Genomic DNA, 18,583 nt, shown 5'->3' with positions numbered 1-18,583 from the left:
TATACATACATATATATATATATACATATACATATACATATATATTTAAAAAAATAACAAAGATACATATTATAAATACACATATTATACAAATAAAACAAACAGTGCTTTATTTTAAGGTACAATAGGTGTATTTAGCAGGAGCATTCAAGAAATTGAATGAACAAATATAAAAATAAAACACTATAGATTGATTCCTAACAAAGAAACTGTATTAAAGTTTTTTCAGTTAAGAGTAGTGAGTGATTTTTCTTTGTTTTGTTGTTTTATTAACATTAAAGGAATAGTTCACCTAAAAATAAAAATTCTGTCATCTTTCTGTCAAATCTGTCATAGTGTTTTATTTTTATACCATCATTTACTCACTCAAAATTTGTTTTAAACCTGAATGAGTTTCTTTCTTCTGCTGAACATAAATGCTATTTTGAAGAAAGTGGAAAACCAAACAGTTGCTGGTCCACAGTGACTTAGTATTTATTTCCTACTATCAAATTCAATGTGGACCAGCAACTGTTTGGTTACCCACATTCTTCAAAATATCATCTTTTGTGTTCAGCCCAAGAAAGAAATTAATACAGGTTTGGGACAACATGCAAGTAAATAATAACAGAAAATAATTTTAGGGTGAACTATACCTTTAATGACAGTCGGCGGCATGTTTAATAGGCTACTCTCCCTTTAAAGTCGGCATGAAACGGAAGTTGCTATTGTCTTTTCTTCTCTACTGTGACGTATATATCCCGAGTAAAACGGCATCTGAAATGAGAGGGCGGGACTTGATTTCGTCCTTCGGGAATTGATTGGATCGTTGGAAGGTGGGGCGTTGCAAACAAAATGGAGGCAGATCTGAATGCCAGTTTGCAGTTAGTGGTGGGGGATTTCTCGCCACTGGATTCACAGCCGACACCCAAGCATGAATAAATGTTTTATTTATTAAGGATGACGACGACAATCAATGACACAAACACCAAACAGGGCGTGCGAGAGAGAGAGAGAGAGAGAGAGAGAGAGAGAGAGAGTCCTCCATCAGGTTAAGTCATATTCATGAAAAAAATTAGTTTGCGATGTCCTAAGAGTAATGTTGTCGTAATATACTAATATCTTTTCAATGTTTAGGGGTAACATACTCACTCATGACTGGTGTCAGTGCTATAAAGTGAAGCATCAGCTTCAGCTTTTCCACCTGTCGTTTATCCCAGCGTTTAACCCTCACGTCACTAGCTCTGCCCTTGCGCCATAGCTCGTGACCGGGAGAGAAGATGAGTCGTTTTGAGGGGGAGGGGAGGTTAACGTTTTTGATTAAAGATTACTAGGGCACATGAATTCAAAAAAAAATAATGAAGTGCACGGATCAATTATTTATAATAAACACTACAGTATTCCATTAAAAAATAAGAATTTTCTATTTTGATTTCATGGTGACTTTAAGAGCTGCACGCATCTAATATACAGGCACGCATCTGATTTTCTCTCAACTGTTTACTTTCATTTTAGACATAATCAACTGAGTCTATATGTAAACCTTGTGTGTTTTGACAGTGTTAGCGCAAAAGATAACTTAGTTCAGTAATTGGGCACTGCTTGACAGGTTTTTTTTTAGTTCACTAGTTCACACACTTCGGGTGTAGGCGCTCAGAAAAAGCGCACGCCAGAACAGCACGCAAATGAAACGTTTAACCGGCAAGGCTTTAAAGCAGATGCAAATAATGTACTTTTGTGATTGCGAATAAGTGCAGTGTCTCGTGAGGGTAACTCTACCGCTGAGTTAACACTGATGTGAATGTATGTCGCGTTGTAGCCTACAGTATATTGAGATTGAGACGGAGGCACCAGAACTGTACGTTAACTGATTGAATGTGCACTGTAGCACAATACAACGATACTTCTTCAAAAGCAGATCGTGGAGACATTTTTATCATCCACAATCAAAAATCATAATGTTGCACACCCCTAGTATCATTTCATAAAAAAAAATAAAAAATAAATAATAATAATAATAAAACCATTAAAGGGATATGCCTATAAAAAAAAATTAATTCTGTCATAATTTACTCCCCCTCATGTCGTTTCAAACACTTCTTTTGTGGAACATAAAAGAAGGTATTTTGAAGACTGGTAACAAAGCTGTTTTGGTTAATGACTTTTATTGTATGAACAAAAAATACAGAGTTGTTTCTCAAATGATCTTCTTTTATATTCCATAGTTTATGGTAGGCCGTTGTAGCTTAAATGTTTATGTGTAATACATTTTATGTTGAATCAGATAAAATAATATAATTTTTCTTTCTAAAGCTACAATTTGTAATGTCTACTTGATACTTTCTCATTTAACACAAAATAGCTTTAAATAATCTTTTGTGGGTATTTTCACAGTCAAATTTATTTTGCGATTAATTAGATTAATTAATTGACACATAATGTAATTAATTAGATTAAACATTTTAATCGACCGACAGCCCTAATATATATATATATATACACACTGATTCTCAATAATAGAAACTGTTTCAATACAGTTTCGACACATTGATTCCAGCTGTGCTTTTTCACTCTTTCTTTTTCTCTTTCTTTACTTTTTCTCTGACAGTAAACTGACATACAGAAGTGTGTGTGTGTGTGTGTGTGTGTTTTAATTAAGTGTATAAGTTATATAGTATATAGTTTTACTTAAATATGTCCATTGTCCACTACTGAGAAGCTTTTGTAAACCTCACAGAAACTTAAAGGTCTCTCTGAAGTCTTCTGCCAAAATAAAGGATTTAACTCTTACAATTGAAGAATTTAAGATGTAAGTATTGTCACTATACTACTGTAGTGTAAAGTAATTGAATTATAAAGCATTTGTAATTTTACAGTGCAGTTGTATTCCAATAGTAATATTATGTCTAAGAATTATTATTATTATTAATATTATTATTATGCCTGCATTTTCATATTTTTATATTTTAAATGTTCCTTTTGTGTCAATTTGGTAAAAAGCAAAAAGTGATCACTATCTATTATAAGCATTTTGTTAACGATTGATTATTTTTGTTAATGATGTTGATTGTTGTTGCAGTAAATGATCTGTTATGTACTTTGTAACAATAGCTGTTCTATCCTGGGCAAAAAAAACAACAACACCTTTTTACAATTCTCGAGAACAATAGAAAATTATTGATATACATATCAAATATCATCAAAATTGGAAAAAATATTGAGATACATTTTTTTGCTATATTTCCTAGCCCAAGTCAACAGCAAATTAAATTAGATGTAGTTCAAATTGTATGCCCTTAAAATTTCCCTGTGGTATTGAATATGTATATGGTATTCCATCAAAGGAATATAAGGTATTCCATCAAAGCTAAAAATTAAAATGTCATGACAACATTTCAATACATCAAGTAGACATATTCCTTTTGCTGTACTTTCATGCTGATTTGTTCCATCTATCCATCATAAGTAGGCTAAACTAGATTTTATATTCACTGTGCAAACATCACTGTGTTTAGTGTTATTTTTAGCACCCTGCTGCAGTTGCCAGTGTTTTGATTAGCTGCTAGGGTGTAGCTAGTTAGTTCCCTCAGCCCTAGAAAAAAATATTTTATATCTTTAATTCTTTTTGCCAGTATCTGTCTCTCTACCTCTGGTTTGAGGTCTCGGTGTACGACTCCAGCCTCATGCATGTAGCTGACCGCAGACACCAGACTCTTCATCAGCTGACTGGCCTCCCATTCTGCAAACATCTTCTTTTTCCTTATTCGCTCCAACAGCTCTCCACCACGCAACAACTCCATAACCAGATACGTGTGATACTGCGAGAGATGGAACAGAGAAAATAGGAACAAAAAGAAGAAAGAAGTGATATACAGGGGGTAGTAAAAAGCTATAAAAAGAGAAGTAACAGTGTAAAACGTGTGACCAGGTATGTATACATATTACTTTTTGCTTAAAAACAGCAGAATGTCTTCATTTTGATAGCTAGGTACTGTATGTGTGGCATACCTGATCGGTATAGACCTCATGGAGCGTGACGATGTTGGGGTGAGATTCACACTGGCGTAGTGCTGCTATCTCTTTCTGAGTCATGGCCTCCATCCTGCAACAGCAGAAAAACTATGAGTTGGGGTGTGCAATATGTTTCATCTATGATAAAGTCGTAATTGTTGTTTTAATGATGTGCATTATCGAGTATGTCACTCGCTTTGCAAAAACCAAAACATGCCAAGAGTTCACATATTCACTGCATGATGTAGCCTATTAGAACACAGTTAGAAAGTCATCTCAGAGCAACACACAGAGGTGTTTCATTACTGAATGAATCTGCATTTCTGAATGATTCAATAACCTAGGGCTGTCCTCGACTAAGGATTTTTCTGGTCGACTAGTAGTCGTTCATTTTACCCGTTAGTTGACTAATCGCACGTTTATTAATAAACCATTTAAATCATTATTATGAGCCTTTAATTGCCTACAAAGCCTAATAAGCGCTCATGCACACGCATAAAGCGTGCCACAGTGCACCGGCAGAAGTAATGATTATGAATGTGTCGGGCAAAAACAGTAAGGAGACTGCATTAACATTTTAATATTTCTTTGTTCTCAGTTTAAGAGATGAAGTCGGGAAACACTGACTCATCATCTCCGCAGTAGTGATGCGCCTGTATGCAGGTTTCATACGGATTACATAATCTGAGAATATTTGTTTTCCATTTGAATTGGTTCATTTGAAAGTAGACATTTCACTCTCTATATATATAATTTTTAAGTCTGTAAGGTAAAGATATACACTGTGTTTCGTGCTCAAGTTCACAGACCGAGACGGCAGAAAGCGCATCCTGCTTTCATTATTTCACAATAGCGCGATTTGTTTTTTTTGTGAGTGCACACAAATAAACAGAGTCTTTACAGATTCGAAAGATGTATTACTTTTATCTGTATGACCAAAAATGACCAGTATTTTAGGAGTAAGTGAGCGCACCGGCGCCTCCATCTGTCCTGCAGTGAGCATTACTGTTCAGCTTCCAAACTCCACACAGACACTATAGCGCACATTTCTCTAAGTTAACATTACATTGAGCGGCCATGTAAAGTTGCCAATACTTACATATTTCAGATAAGCCATATTTGAGGTCGATGAATGATAGGCGAACGTTTGGATGTCCTGCCTGATGTACTGTATTACCATAGACTAGCCGTTAACGATCTGTTAGTTACGGACTGCGTGACTTCACCTGTGGATTTTTTTTTTTCTGCGACTAAGCGACTAATAAAATTTTGGTCGACCAGGCCTCTTTTGGTCGACTAACGATTAGTCGACTATTAGGGGGCAGCCCTACAATAACCCATTCATAAAGACAGCTACTTGCTTAGTTTCTAAATGAATCAGCCGTTTTAGGTCTTGTTTACAACATGGTATTAAGTTGCATTTTTGTCAGTCACAACAGGTTTACAAACAGGTGTAAACGTTGGATGAAACAAAAGTAGTCAAATACAAATTTGATCAGATTGCTTTTACAGTATAGTGCAGATGCTCATGTGGTTAAATGCATTAAAACAGCCACAAAAGACTGCCTACTCGCTGCACACTGACCTGATTCTTAAACATTATGAGACGATTTATTTTTTTCAATATCAAACACCTCTAGTGCTAAGACTAAAGCATTGTTGGAAATAAAATGTCTTATGGCTGGTGTTTGGGAACACACTGTATAGGCCCACTCTACTATGCTATGGGAAGTTATTGTGTTATGAATTAGGCTGAATTTTTTAGTGAGAAGTTCTCCTGTGCATATAAATATGAATAATCTCACGCAATTATTAGTGAATTACACATTCTTTGACTTGGTAACTATGTTAGTAGTCACTTAGGACAATAATGAGTCCCAGTCTCTCATTATATTAAAACTGGAACGCAATCTCATAAACTTATAAACTTTTTGCTCTCTTGTGCTGCTGCTGAATAATAGTGAAGCAAACACTTTTTAAGGGACACTGTAATTCTCCAAAAACAGTCTAAATAATTGAGAATTTAGAGCAAACACTAATATTCAACTAAAATGAGGAAAAAGGTACTTTTCTTTATTTTTTAAATCATGCTGAGAAAATAAAATTATTTATTCTTGATCAATTTGTTTTACTTTACTAAAAATTTTCATATTCTTTTACATTGAAGTGGCCTTCCATAATTTTTCCACTAAAAATTGGTGCATCGATTTTTAGAATATCATGTTATTGGTTTTTTATTTTCTTTTAAAGCTCAACCCATATCTTAATTAATTTGTGGAAACCTCAAATAGTGACTCAAGCAATGACATAAATGTGGTTTGGCAAAGAACAAATTTGGTTTAATGTCTCTACCTTCTGCTGATGATTTTTACAGCATACTCCTGGCCACTCTGCCTGTGTCTGCACTTCCTGCAGACAGAAAAACTACCCTCGCCCAGTGGAGCCCCCTGCAGGCACAGCTCATAGTGGTGAAAGAACTGGGAGTCCTGAAAAAGACAGAAGAAACAATTCCGTTTAACCTTTTTTTACCACCTAAAAAAAATATAATTTCAAAATTCTCTTTCAAAGATTGTTTTGGAGGTGTCGTTTACCTTTAGCATAGCACTGCGCTGAACTGTAGCAGAACCAGGCCTGTCAACATTCACATGAGCATCCAGAACATCCGCCATCACCACATTCTTATTGAACAAGATAGAAGGAGCCACAAAAGAGTAGCCCTGAGAGCAAGAGAGGACAGAATCACTACAGAGTTACAGAGTAAAATCTAAAATCCCTTCTGAAAAAAATGGTCTGGTCTTAGCTAGACTGAAAGAATATTCTATTCTCAAAAAAAAACAAATTGTTCCATGAAAACAAAAAAAAAATAGATTTGAAATTATATGAATATAAGTCAATTATTTCCTTAAGCTGGTCTAGCTGGTCTTCCAGACTGGTTAGGCTGGTGTTTAGCTGGTTAGACTGGTCTGTTTTGGCCAGCTAAGGTTTGTTTAAATTCTATTTCCCAGCAGGAATGTGTAAAAACCATATAAAAACATCATGGAACAGGGCATACATGACAAAGAAGGTGTTACAATAAAGTGTGTGTGTGTGTGTGTGTGACATGATCGGGTGTTTGGGTATTAAGTTACAAAGCTGTACTGCATCTGTGTGTGTATGTGTGAAGTGACACTATCTGTTGATATTAATAATGGAGGGCTGTGGCAGGAAATGGGATGTAATCTACTGTATGCATGTGTTTGTCTCCATGAAAGGGGCACAGGGACAGGTGTGTTTGTATGTGCGAGGACCTGAAACAGACGGTCTGTACTAGGTGGTGTGCTGGCAGGAGAATAGACCGGCTCCATTCCTGTAAACTCCTCTGCAAAGTTACCCACATCCAACTCATTACGCAGTTCTGGTCGGAATGGACTCTGAACCTTTTTCTCAGCCAAGTCGGACCAGTTTAAACCCTGAAGAGATCAATCAGATGAGATGCGTGACAACCTCAAAAAGTATGTGGACACTTAAAACACTTATCATTGTATCAGATCAAGTATCAAGTGTCATTTGATTTGATTTGATTTGATTTGTTTGTTTGTTTTAAACATTCTAAATTTTTCAGATCAAACATTTTATATGAAGAAAATTGTTGGGATTTTAAATGATGAATCAATAGATATGCAGTTCAGAATGAATACTTAATATTCAGACACTTTTGTTTGTGAAACCAAAAATCACTTTGGTCTTAAATTTCTCATATAAGAGAAACTAACATTTTACTACACCTGAAAATAAAAGAGTTTGATGTACTTTGAAAACACACTCTAACTTTCTCAGTTTTGGAAGGAAAAGCATTTACTGAAGCTACGTTTCAAAAATTGTTATGAAGATCTGTGATTTTCTTTTCATTAATTAACACATACAGCCTTAACCAAGGTCTAGGTTCCTTCAGTCTTTAAGTGGGTGATGCGACCTACTTTACTAACGTACTGTGACACATTTCCAAGAGAAACAGCTTACTGAATGAGAAAAAATGGACGGGACTTAAAGGGGTCATATGATGCTATTTTAAAGATCATTATTTTGTGTATTTGGTGTAACAGAATATGTTGACATGCTTTAATGTTCAAAAAAAACATTATTTTTCAAATACTGTACATTATTGTAGGTCCTCTATGCCCCGCCTCTCTCAAACGCGTAGTTTTCAACAAAGCCCCCTCCTTTGACAAGCGCAGTCTGCTCTGATTGGCCAGCTGACCCAGTGCATTGTGATTGGCCGAACACCACAAGTACGCATCGAAAATGTAACGCCCCTTACCATAATCGCAAGCTTCAGCTTTCAAAGTAAATATCAAGACAGTTAATAATGTCGTTAGTTTTACCATCAGTTCAAGCCCGAAAGGGCAACAGAGTCGCGTGACAGACACAGTGATGATGCAGTACACAAGCCGCGCTTAAGACAGCTGATGTGTTATGATTTCTGACAGGCAGTTCACTCTCCTGTGATGTGACCCTGTTCCCCTCACACACACACACACACACGACGCATTACTCTGCGCTGCGCAAAACTCCGCATTTGAACAGTCAATAGCAAATACTTAAACTAATAACAAAACAAAGGCCGCCTTGTACTCTTTTAGGTTCAAAAAACTGTCGTCCATAAAATGTGGACCTTAAACAGCACTAATACAGTCTTTACAAAAATATTTTTCGAGCCACAGAAATTATATTGATCTAGAAATTATACAGAAATTATATTGATCTAGGCCTAAAATCTGAAAACCATAAATATGTATTGCTATTAATTTTTTATCTAAAAAAGTTAGCCAATCATTGCAAAAGGCTTTTACACAGAAATTAACAGACCATTTGTGCATGAAAATGGATAGGAGTCAGAGAGAGGACAAAAAATAAACCATGTAAAACTACATTTTTTTTTGTTTTTTTTGTTTTTTTACAAATAAGAGTAAAAACTACCCCTTTAAAGTTGATCTTTTATCCATTAATGTTTATCCCATAATAATTAATTAAAATTCAATAACTTGCTCCATCTCTGAAATTACTTTTCCTTTTAGACATCACCAAGCCCTCTTGTTTGTCAACTCCTAAAACCACATGTCATATAAAAAAAGCTACTATTCACAATCTAATCAGTTCTCAATGAATAAAATCAAGCCTGTCCTACACTTAAAAAAAAATAAATAAAAAAATAAAAAAATAAAAATCACATCACAGAAGTAAAATTGGTTGGAACACAACCACTAGAGAGAAACAGAAAAGATGAGATAAGGATGGAGAAATTATTAAGAGCAGTGATGCATCAAAATTCATTCATGCATCAAGATTTAATTCAGCCAAAATGGAAACCAATAAGTTGTATATAGCTGTAACTTTGTCATGATATAATAAATGTTACTACTCCAATTCATTTTTGAAAAATAAACATTTGAAGACAACAGGTTAAGTAAAAATATAATATGTAATGTACTGTAGTGCATAGGCCTATATTTAGCAAAACGCTCCTCTCTAGAGTTTTTTTTTTTTTTATCTGATTAACATTGAATGGTACGGTGACCGGGAGGAAACATGTTTGATTCACTTAGTTTTGTCGTGGCCACGACATATTCATTCATGGGAACGTCATATTAACTCATGGGAATGTGATAATATGTCATGGCCACAAGATTATTTTGTGGAGGTAGCGACATCCTTATGTTGTGGCCACGCAATGTGAAGTCAAGATCCTATGTTGAGGGAACGACATCCATTTCTCGTGGCCACGAGTTTAATGCCTAAACAAACCTGCATAACCATAGCAACCTGGGATTATGAGAGATGGATTTATGAATATTTTATTTTGAATTAAGAAATTCTTCATTTTAAAATAATTATTAATTATTATAGAAATTATTTACCTTGCATTATTAAATTATTATATTAACCATAGGCCTGGGCTTCCGGACTGTATTGCGCACGATGTAGACAGCATTTGAATGAAGTTTATCATGAATAAATGTTACATAAAGTATATCAAATAAAATAGGCCTACAAAAAAAAAAAAAAAAAAAATTTTATCCATCCCACAGTCTTGTAAGTCCATTAACCGATCATCTTTTTTCCGTAATATTTGCTTATTATTATTATTAGTTATATTTTTATATTCGTTATGCATTTGATTTATTTTCCTTTCAGTAAGATCTCTTTCCTCTCTGAATAGTTTTGTAAATAATAGCCTACTGTAAATGTAAATGTACACACCAATAAAGCTTTGATTATGCTATATGACTTTTTTTTACTGGAAGTGCAAAAGGTTTAAAGGTTGAAATTAACATATTTTATTTTATTTCGGCTAAGTAATAGATTATAATTATAAATACTATTGTGTTTCGTTGAGGAATGAATCATTTGTGCAGTTTAATTTGTAAATGCTCATTTATCGTCACATACGAGAGTAAATACAATCATAAAATCAAAACTATATTAGCATAATTGTCAGGTGTTTACAGTATTTGCAAAATATATGGTAGCATATTATTAATACTAGCATAATTATACAGAAGGTTAATTAGGTAAAGCACTACACAAATTAGCCTAAAAGAGGAAATGAGTAGGGCTGCCCTCAACTAAAGATTTTTCTGGTTGACTAGCAGTCATTCATTTTAAGCATTAGTCGTCTAATCGCACGTTTATTACTAAACGAATTTAAATAATTATAATGAGCCTTTAATTGCCTACATAGCCTAATAAGTGCTCAAGTGCACACATAAAGCTGGCAAGAGCTGGCAACAGCACACCGGCAGAAGTAATGATTATGAATGTGTCATTTGTCCCTGGAAAAACATTAAGGAGGCTGCATTAACATTTTAATCATTTATTGAGAAACTAGTGCTTTCTGTGTTTTCGGTTTAAGAGATGAAGTCGGCGACACTGACTCATCACCTCCGCAGTAGTGATGCGCCTGTATGCAGATTTAATACGGGTTACATAATCTGAGAATATTTGTTTTCCATTTGAATTAGTTCATTTGAAAGTAGACATTTCACTCTCTATAGATATATTTTTCTTATCTGTAAGGCAAGTATAAACGGAGTTTCGTGCTCAAGTTCAGAGAGACCGATACGGCAGAAAGCGCATCCTGTTTGCTTTCATTATTTTACAAAAACGCAATCTTTTGTGGTTATTGTGAGTGCACACAAATAAACAGAATCTTTACAGATTCGAAAGATGTATTAGGATATTCTTATCTGTATGAGCAAAAATGAGGGACTATTTTAAGAGCAAGTGAGCGCACTGGCGCCTCCACTGGTCATGCAGTGAGAGCGCACTAATTCAGCTTCCACACTCCGCACAGACACTTCAATAGCGCATATTTTTCTGGGTTAAGTGGCCATGTAAAGTTGCTGCTACTAACATATTTCAGATGATAAGCCATATTTGAGATTGATGAATGATAGGCGAGCATTGGGGGCAGCCCTAGAAATAAGCATATATAACAATAAATATAAAAATATAGCCCTAACCAGTTAATATTATTATTATAAGAATTCTAAGAATATTATAATATAATTATATTACAGTTAAGAAGTCGTGGCCACGAAAAATGGATATCGACTCGTTCCCTCAACATTGGATCTTGAGGCCACGACTTCACATTGCGTGGCTACAACAAAGCTACTATCTCGCACCCACGACATATCACATTCCCATGAGTTAATATTGCGTGGCTACGACAAAACTAAATGAACCGAACATGTCCCCTCCCGGTCACCGTAGAATGGCTTTCCTGAGGTAAATACAATCGATACAATTTTACAACCTGTTATAGCATATCCACGTTGTGTGCACGAAAGAGATACATTGTCAAACTGAGCCACTGGAGAAGCGCTAATTAAATGTCACCATTTTGATCAATGATTTGGGCCCTTACAAAACTGTTTTGATCGAAACTAAAAATCCATTTTCGGTCGCCAAACTTTCTACATCACTACAATGATTACAACAACATTAAACACAGAGTTAAGGTGTGAGGAATAAAAACAGCTGAAAAGCAAAAAGAAAGCAGATGGAATGAAGAGAGAACCTTAAAGAAAGGATGAGACTTAATCTCCTCGGCTCCTCTGGGACCAGAGCCCAGTCTTTTATGAGGGTCCTTCACCAGTAACTTTCGCAGTAGATCCTGCGCCAAGGGGCCAATGATCGAGGGGAATGGAGGCTCACAGCGCAGGATGCGCCTGTCAGAGACAGAATGTTCATTTAATTCTGTGAAATAACTTATCTGATGCAGCCGTAACAACAGTTGTTATCACTGGGAGTTTAAACACTGTGGCAGTTCACTGTGTATCTGGACGTTTGGAGAAAATCATTAGAGTCATGGAGGTTTGCCCATGTGCGAGCGAGACTCACTTGGACACCTCACTCTGGGAATTTCTCTCTCCCTCCAGAGTGAACGGAGACGCTCCCGTCAACAGCTCAAACATAAGAATCCCCAAACTCCACCAGTCCACTGCCTACAGACAGGAAGACATACACGTCATGCTTTATCACTCATTAATCAGAATTTGGTGAATCTCACAAAATCCTGTCAACAGACCTATTCAGACAGTAACTGTTTCTCATAGGGGCGTATGGTAATTTCAACATTTACAAGGGCCAGACGGTGTTTTTATTGCCATTCGAATCCAAAATGTTGGTGTTTGTCTTCCACTACCAGCATAAAAATTCCCAGCCAAATTACCTGCTGGTTTTGACTGTCCAAAATCTGTTTTATAAATCCTTTTTGCCACTACCAAGACCCGTATGGTAACTAATGTGCTTTGTGATAATATGCATGCGTTTTAAATACAGATTCTTTTATTACAGAAATGCTGAAAACTTAATGAGAATAATATTACATCACTGCTCCAATACAGTGAGTGGGAGCTGTTAAAAATAAAATGAAAAAAAGAGAACCAACTTTTGAAATGGGCCATCATTATAGTGTGCATTATATTTTTTAAATATTCATTATATACATTTATATAATGTAGGGCTTGGACAACTAATCATTTTACTAGTCAAACAGATAGCCATGTCCAACGTGTACCTTATAAGAGTTTGAATTAACTTATTTCTGGTCATTTCCACTTTTTTAAAATGACAACTATCATTTTGAAAAGAAAATGCAAGACACAAAACCATTTAAACTATACTGCTAATTTTCCTATTTTTAAAAGGATATTTAAATAACCAAATCATAAACAGGATATTATTTTCTATTATAAACTTAAATAAATTTGCTCCTCCAACATGAATAACATGCCATCTGAATGTTTTATCACTGAGGTGTGTCACGGCATAACATTTATTGATTAAAGGTTACAGGTGCCATGCAAATTTATTTCTACATATGCCCTCATGGGAAACGATTACCATCCAAATAGGGTTAAAAACATGTCTGAATCATATTTTTGATGAAAATCAAATGTATAAATGTATATTTTGCAAAAAAAACATTTTTTTTTTTAAATGCAAATTTGACAGAAAATTCTCATTACTGCAAAGCAATAAAAAGTCATTAAGCTAATGTAAAAAAAAAAAAATCTCATTACTGTGAAAAAAAAAGATGCAAACTATCACAGCTTAACATGCATGAAAGTAAAATATGCTTAAGACATTTGTAGTTGATTACAATAATGAGAATCATGTTTGTAAATAATGATAAATACAAACTCAAAAAAGATGAATACATTATATTATATTTTATTTGGCAAAGTGCTTAATTATCAAGAAAATGAATTTCACAATGCAAAAGAAGCCAAATTCTTGATTCTCTTTTTGCAACTATAGCTCACTTTTTCTTTTCATCATGTGAAATTAAATGTTTTAATATGACAAAATTCTTTTGTGAGATTTGTCAACTAAATTTCTCTCCTCTCACCTTGCCATGGCCAGCTTTTCCTCTGATAATTTCTGGTGCCATGTACTCTATAGTGCCACAGAATGAGTAAGTCCTCTCTTTCTACGCGTGAACAAAACATAGCAGCATGAGAACTGCACACTGGATTACAACATGGATACAATAGAAAAAAAATATATAAATCCAAACTACAGTTATTATTTGTTAGCTTTGATTTTCTCACCTCCTCTTCTAGAAACTCCTTACTCAGCCCAAAGTCTGTCAGAACCAGATGACCATCGCTGTCTAATAAGATGTTCTCGAGCTTAATGTCCCGGTACACAATGCCAAGCTGAAAACACAAGATCAAATAAAGTACAGCAAAACTGATAATATTTATATCTTAATTTAAACCATAAATCTCATCATAATCTCTTTTCATAGATTTAGAAGTTTGAACTTAACCGTTAAACTCAGTTTAGTAAAAAATGACTATAAAGGTTGGATAATAAAATATTATTGATAATTCTAAATAATTTAATTTCTCCCAAACAGTAATTATAAATGATTTCTTTTCCTGCCTGCATTTAATTTACAAATAATTTAGGCATAAAAATGTTAAATTAAATAATTTTAAAAGTGTATGGTTTTTCAGCATATTTAATTAATTGTATAAGTGAATTTAACTCCACTAACTTACATATGCATAAGCGTGTAAGTGCTTATCAATGAAAGTGTGGGCAGCAGATACTCCAGTAGATGTTAGTACCTTGTGCAGATGCTCCAGGGCTAGGATGATTTCTCCCACGTAGATCCTCACCTCATCCTCTGAGAAATGATCTCTCTGATACAAGTGAGTAAACATCTCTCCTCCACTCACATAGTCTTCCGAAACAAACACACTCACAACATTTTCCAAAAACACCAATTTTCTAAAAGACAAATAGCTAGAGCTAAATATCTATGGGTGGGTGGCATGACCAGTGTCTTACATCATGGTGCATAAGTCAGTTTACATCACAGTAATGGTAAATAGCACAACATAGTTAATTTTGCTGAACTCAAAAACCATATATGTGTTTCTGATTAAATAAAGCAGTAATTGATGCCATAAATTCATGAGTATGTTTTGATTTAAAGGTCAGAAGCTATAGCTTACACTTACATTAAATAATTTTATATATACTGATTTATTCATTATGTGTAATCATGCGTAATATTGTAACATCATGTGTCATATTTTTTTAAACAAATTATTAGCTCTAAAAGATTTTCAGAATTTTTACAACTTATTTGCTTTAGAACATTTACGAATGTTAAATCATAAAATAAAATGTTAAGGTTACCACTGCATCTTTCTGAAAAAAAATGCAGTGATTAACATATAGTTTATTTATAGTTATTTTCAAACCTTCAATGTACTGTCATTATAAAATAACTTCATTATTGTTTATTTAATTCTAACAAATAAGTTCTTGTTAAAAACTAACCAAAATTAAAAATAATGATATATCGTATCGGCATCGGCTATCGGCAAAAATCCAATATCGTTCATCCCTAATATTAATGCAAGTTTAAAGCAAGCAAGTGCAGTCATACAGTATAGACCCTACAGTGATATCTTGTTTACACCAAAGTATTGAGATGCAGCAGAACTAAAATGGTCAGAGATGTGTACAATGAAAGTGATAAAGCTTGCAAGAAGGCCAAATGTTCTGCTTGATTTTTTTTTTTTTTTTAAATCATGCCACAGATACACCATGGTTTAGTAGAATTACTAATAGTTCGCATATTTCTACTGCTGGACAGTGTTAATTTCGTTGATGAGAAATATTTGACATTTTTTGATAAACGAGACGACGACAAAATACAAACTCTTTTTGAATGACAAAAACAATGACGAAAATCTACTGACATTTTCGTCAACGAATAAAAAATGAGACGAAAATGTTAGGGAGGGACACTTGGGAAGAGATCCAGTCAGAATGAATCTCCTGCATGGAAGGCAGGGTAGATGTGCACATTTGAATTTTAAAGTGCACATGCCATAAAACATATTCAGTTCTCTTTCACGTCAAAATGGAGAAGTACACACAAAATGATGTCAAGTTGTCAGTTTTGACGAGTATTCACGTAAACACACCCGGTTACGTCTTTAAATGAATCGCCAGTATATTGAATGGGTGCAGTCAGTTTTAAAGGGGTAGCAGCCTAATTGTTGCCTGTGTTCTTACCGTTAATGAATCAACAAAAGTAAGAGAGAAAATCATTCACTGCTTTTGACTGAATCACTTCAGTAGCCCTAATAAGGATTCATCTGATTTTAAAGGGTTAGTTCACCCAAAAATTAAAATTAGCCCATGCTTTACTCGCCCTCAAGGCATTCTAGGTGTATATGACCTTCTTCTTTCAGACAAATCCAAATATATAAAAATCATAAAAATAAAAATATATTACAAATTATATAAAAAATTGTCCTTGCTCTTCCAAGCTTTATAATGGCATGGGCGGGTGTTTCTGTTCAACAGTCCAAAAGAAGTGCAATAAAGCGCATCCATCCATAATAAAACATGCCTCACACGGCTCCAGGGGGTGAATCTGTACCTGAAACCTGTGGCAAAATCGATGCATTTATGTAAGAAAAATATCCATATGTGCCCCTGGACCACAAAATCAGTCTTAAGTCGCTTGGGTATATTTTTAGCAATAGCCAAAAAACATTGTATGGGTCAAAATTATCGATTTTTCTTTTATGCCAAAAATCATTAGGATATTAATTAAAGATCATGTTCCATGAAGATATTTTATAAATGTCCAAACTTAAACTTAAAATTCATCAAAACTTAATTTTTTGATTAGTATTATGCATTGCTAAGAACTTCATTTGGACAACTTTAAAGGCGATTTTCTCAGTATTTAGATTTTTTTGCACCCTCAGATTCCAGATGTTAAAATAGTTGTATCTCGGCCAAATATTGTCGTATAATAACAAACCATACATCAATGGAAAGCTTATGTATTCAGCTTCACATATTTAAAATGTTATAAACACTTTTCTCTAACTTCTGCTAAATGTCGCATGCGGAAGCAGTTCAGATCGGATGACGCAGGATGTAGGCATAGCGCATGCGCCAGTGAGAAGTGACGAACGCAGTAGCGTGAAGGAGAGAGAGCAAAACAAAATCCCAGTCACAAATTAGAAGTACAAAACGAGGATTTGTAAAGAAAAATGTTGGAGGATTTCGATATAAGCCAAGAGGAGCCTGGTTTTCCTTTGCTAAAGTAAGGAAACTTTGCTTCCTTTGCTCCTGTAGACAAACTCGTGAGACTAGCATATTCCAGGGGTTAAAGCAAAAAAAAAAAAACCTGAGCCTGAACTTTTTCGCTTTCCTTATTCAAACTGTTTTTTTTTTCATGAATATATGGTTAACCTGAAGAATGAAAGCTATATCATACACTTAGAAAATTATGATCTATATCACCGCTTATCAACACTAGGGGTGTGACAATACACTGAGCTTACGAGATGAGATGAGATGAGATGAGATGAGATGAGAAAAAATACAGATACTTGGTTCACTAGAACGAGACAATATTTTAATACTATTTTTAAGAAATTTTCAATGACAAAATATTTGTCTTTTAATCACAAAAAGTAAAACAATGCAGTTGTATTTTGAAATATTTTAACTAATCTAGGGCTGTAACTAATGTTTATTTTGGTAATCTACCTTATTTATCTATTTATATATAAACTAATTATTGAACAACACTGTTAAAATACATAATGTAATATGCCTATACATAATATGAACATAATCAACTCAACCCTCTACATTGCAAAAATCTTCACTCTTGGTGACTAAATGATGTCTAATATTAGCCACTGGCTAATAAATTCTCAGATTTTACTCGCCAGTGTGTGAGTTGGAGGCTAAGTATAAGTTTAGCACAGATATATTTTCACACGCCGAACTCTCTGACTGAGCGCTTCAGAGTTTCACTCTCCGTCAAGCGATCTGTGATATTTTTCAGTTCATCTCAATGGATGCACAGCGCACCTGTATTTGACGTACCGTAAACTCTAGTGTGAAGGCGCACGACTCGCCGTTGCTTTGTCTCACACGCACGCAGAGAGAGAGAGCGAGACAGTCTTACATAACATGCAGAATTGACGCGCTACATGTAAACAATATTCTTTGTTGTAATTTCCTGTCAAAATAATGGAGTTATTTTCCGGTAGTGGGAGGAACTAATGCGCAAATGGCATTGGCTCTCATTGGCTGGTGCTCACTTATTATCGTCCCTGTTTTGATTTCAGCAAATCAGTTCGAGCGAACGCACACAACCTGATTAATATTCATGAATCCAGCAGCTCATTAATCCTTAATGTAATTTATATTGTTCTTATTAGTAGAATTCGTAGTATTATTGTTATCTTATAAATATTATTGTTAGTTTTTTCCCATTTTTACAGAAACACTGAATGACCAAAAAATCACCACCACCAGTCCTAAGTTCAATTAAAATGACTAATATGCATTCATACATGGTTACTAAGTTTAAATTCTAATTACTAAAGTTCTATCATTAAATAATACTTGATAATCATAATATCATATTATAATGCTTGACTGACTGATGTTAAGAGTGTACTTTCAGATATTTTAAAAGATATATATATATTAGGGCTGGGTTTTGACACAAATTTCACGATCCAATTCGGTTCTCATTCACAAG

The 18,583-nt window shown here is 34.5% G+C and overlaps 1 protein-coding gene across 3 annotated transcripts in view; it reads right to left on the bottom strand.

Moving 5' to 3' along the window:
* LOC107698546 (ribosomal protein S6 kinase alpha-4-like) overlaps positions 1–18,583 on the bottom strand; it is a 40,163-nt gene that overhangs the window by 14,380 nt on the left and 7,200 nt on the right. For all 3 annotated transcript variants that reach the window (XM_016499581.1, XM_016499583.1, XM_016499582.1), the window contains exons 5-14: positions 14,613–14,728; positions 14,088–14,195; positions 13,886–13,966; positions 12,373–12,476; positions 12,050–12,200; positions 7,278–7,439; positions 6,582–6,707; positions 6,343–6,476; positions 3,988–4,081; positions 3,627–3,797 (exon numbers count right to left, since the gene is read on the bottom strand). In XM_016499581.1, coding sequence (XP_016355067.1) covers positions 3,627–3,797; positions 3,988–4,081; positions 6,343–6,476; positions 6,582–6,707; positions 7,278–7,439; positions 12,050–12,200; positions 12,373–12,476; positions 13,886–13,966; positions 14,088–14,195; positions 14,613–14,728 — 1,247 coding nt within the window. The remainder of the gene's footprint in view (positions 1–3,626; positions 3,798–3,987; positions 4,082–6,342; positions 6,477–6,581; positions 6,708–7,277; positions 7,440–12,049; positions 12,201–12,372; positions 12,477–13,885; positions 13,967–14,087; positions 14,196–14,612; positions 14,729–18,583) is intronic.

The sequence above is a fragment of the Sinocyclocheilus anshuiensis genome, unplaced genomic scaffold (genome assembly GCF_001515605.1).
Source record: "Sinocyclocheilus anshuiensis isolate Anshui unplaced genomic scaffold, SAMN03320099.WGS_v1.1 scaffold10, whole genome shotgun sequence".
In the NCBI taxonomy this organism is placed as follows: Eukaryota; Metazoa; Chordata; class Actinopteri; order Cypriniformes; family Cyprinidae; genus Sinocyclocheilus; species Sinocyclocheilus anshuiensis.
Note: the sequence above shows the minus strand (reverse complement) of the source record. Positions and strands in the feature narration are given on the sequence as shown.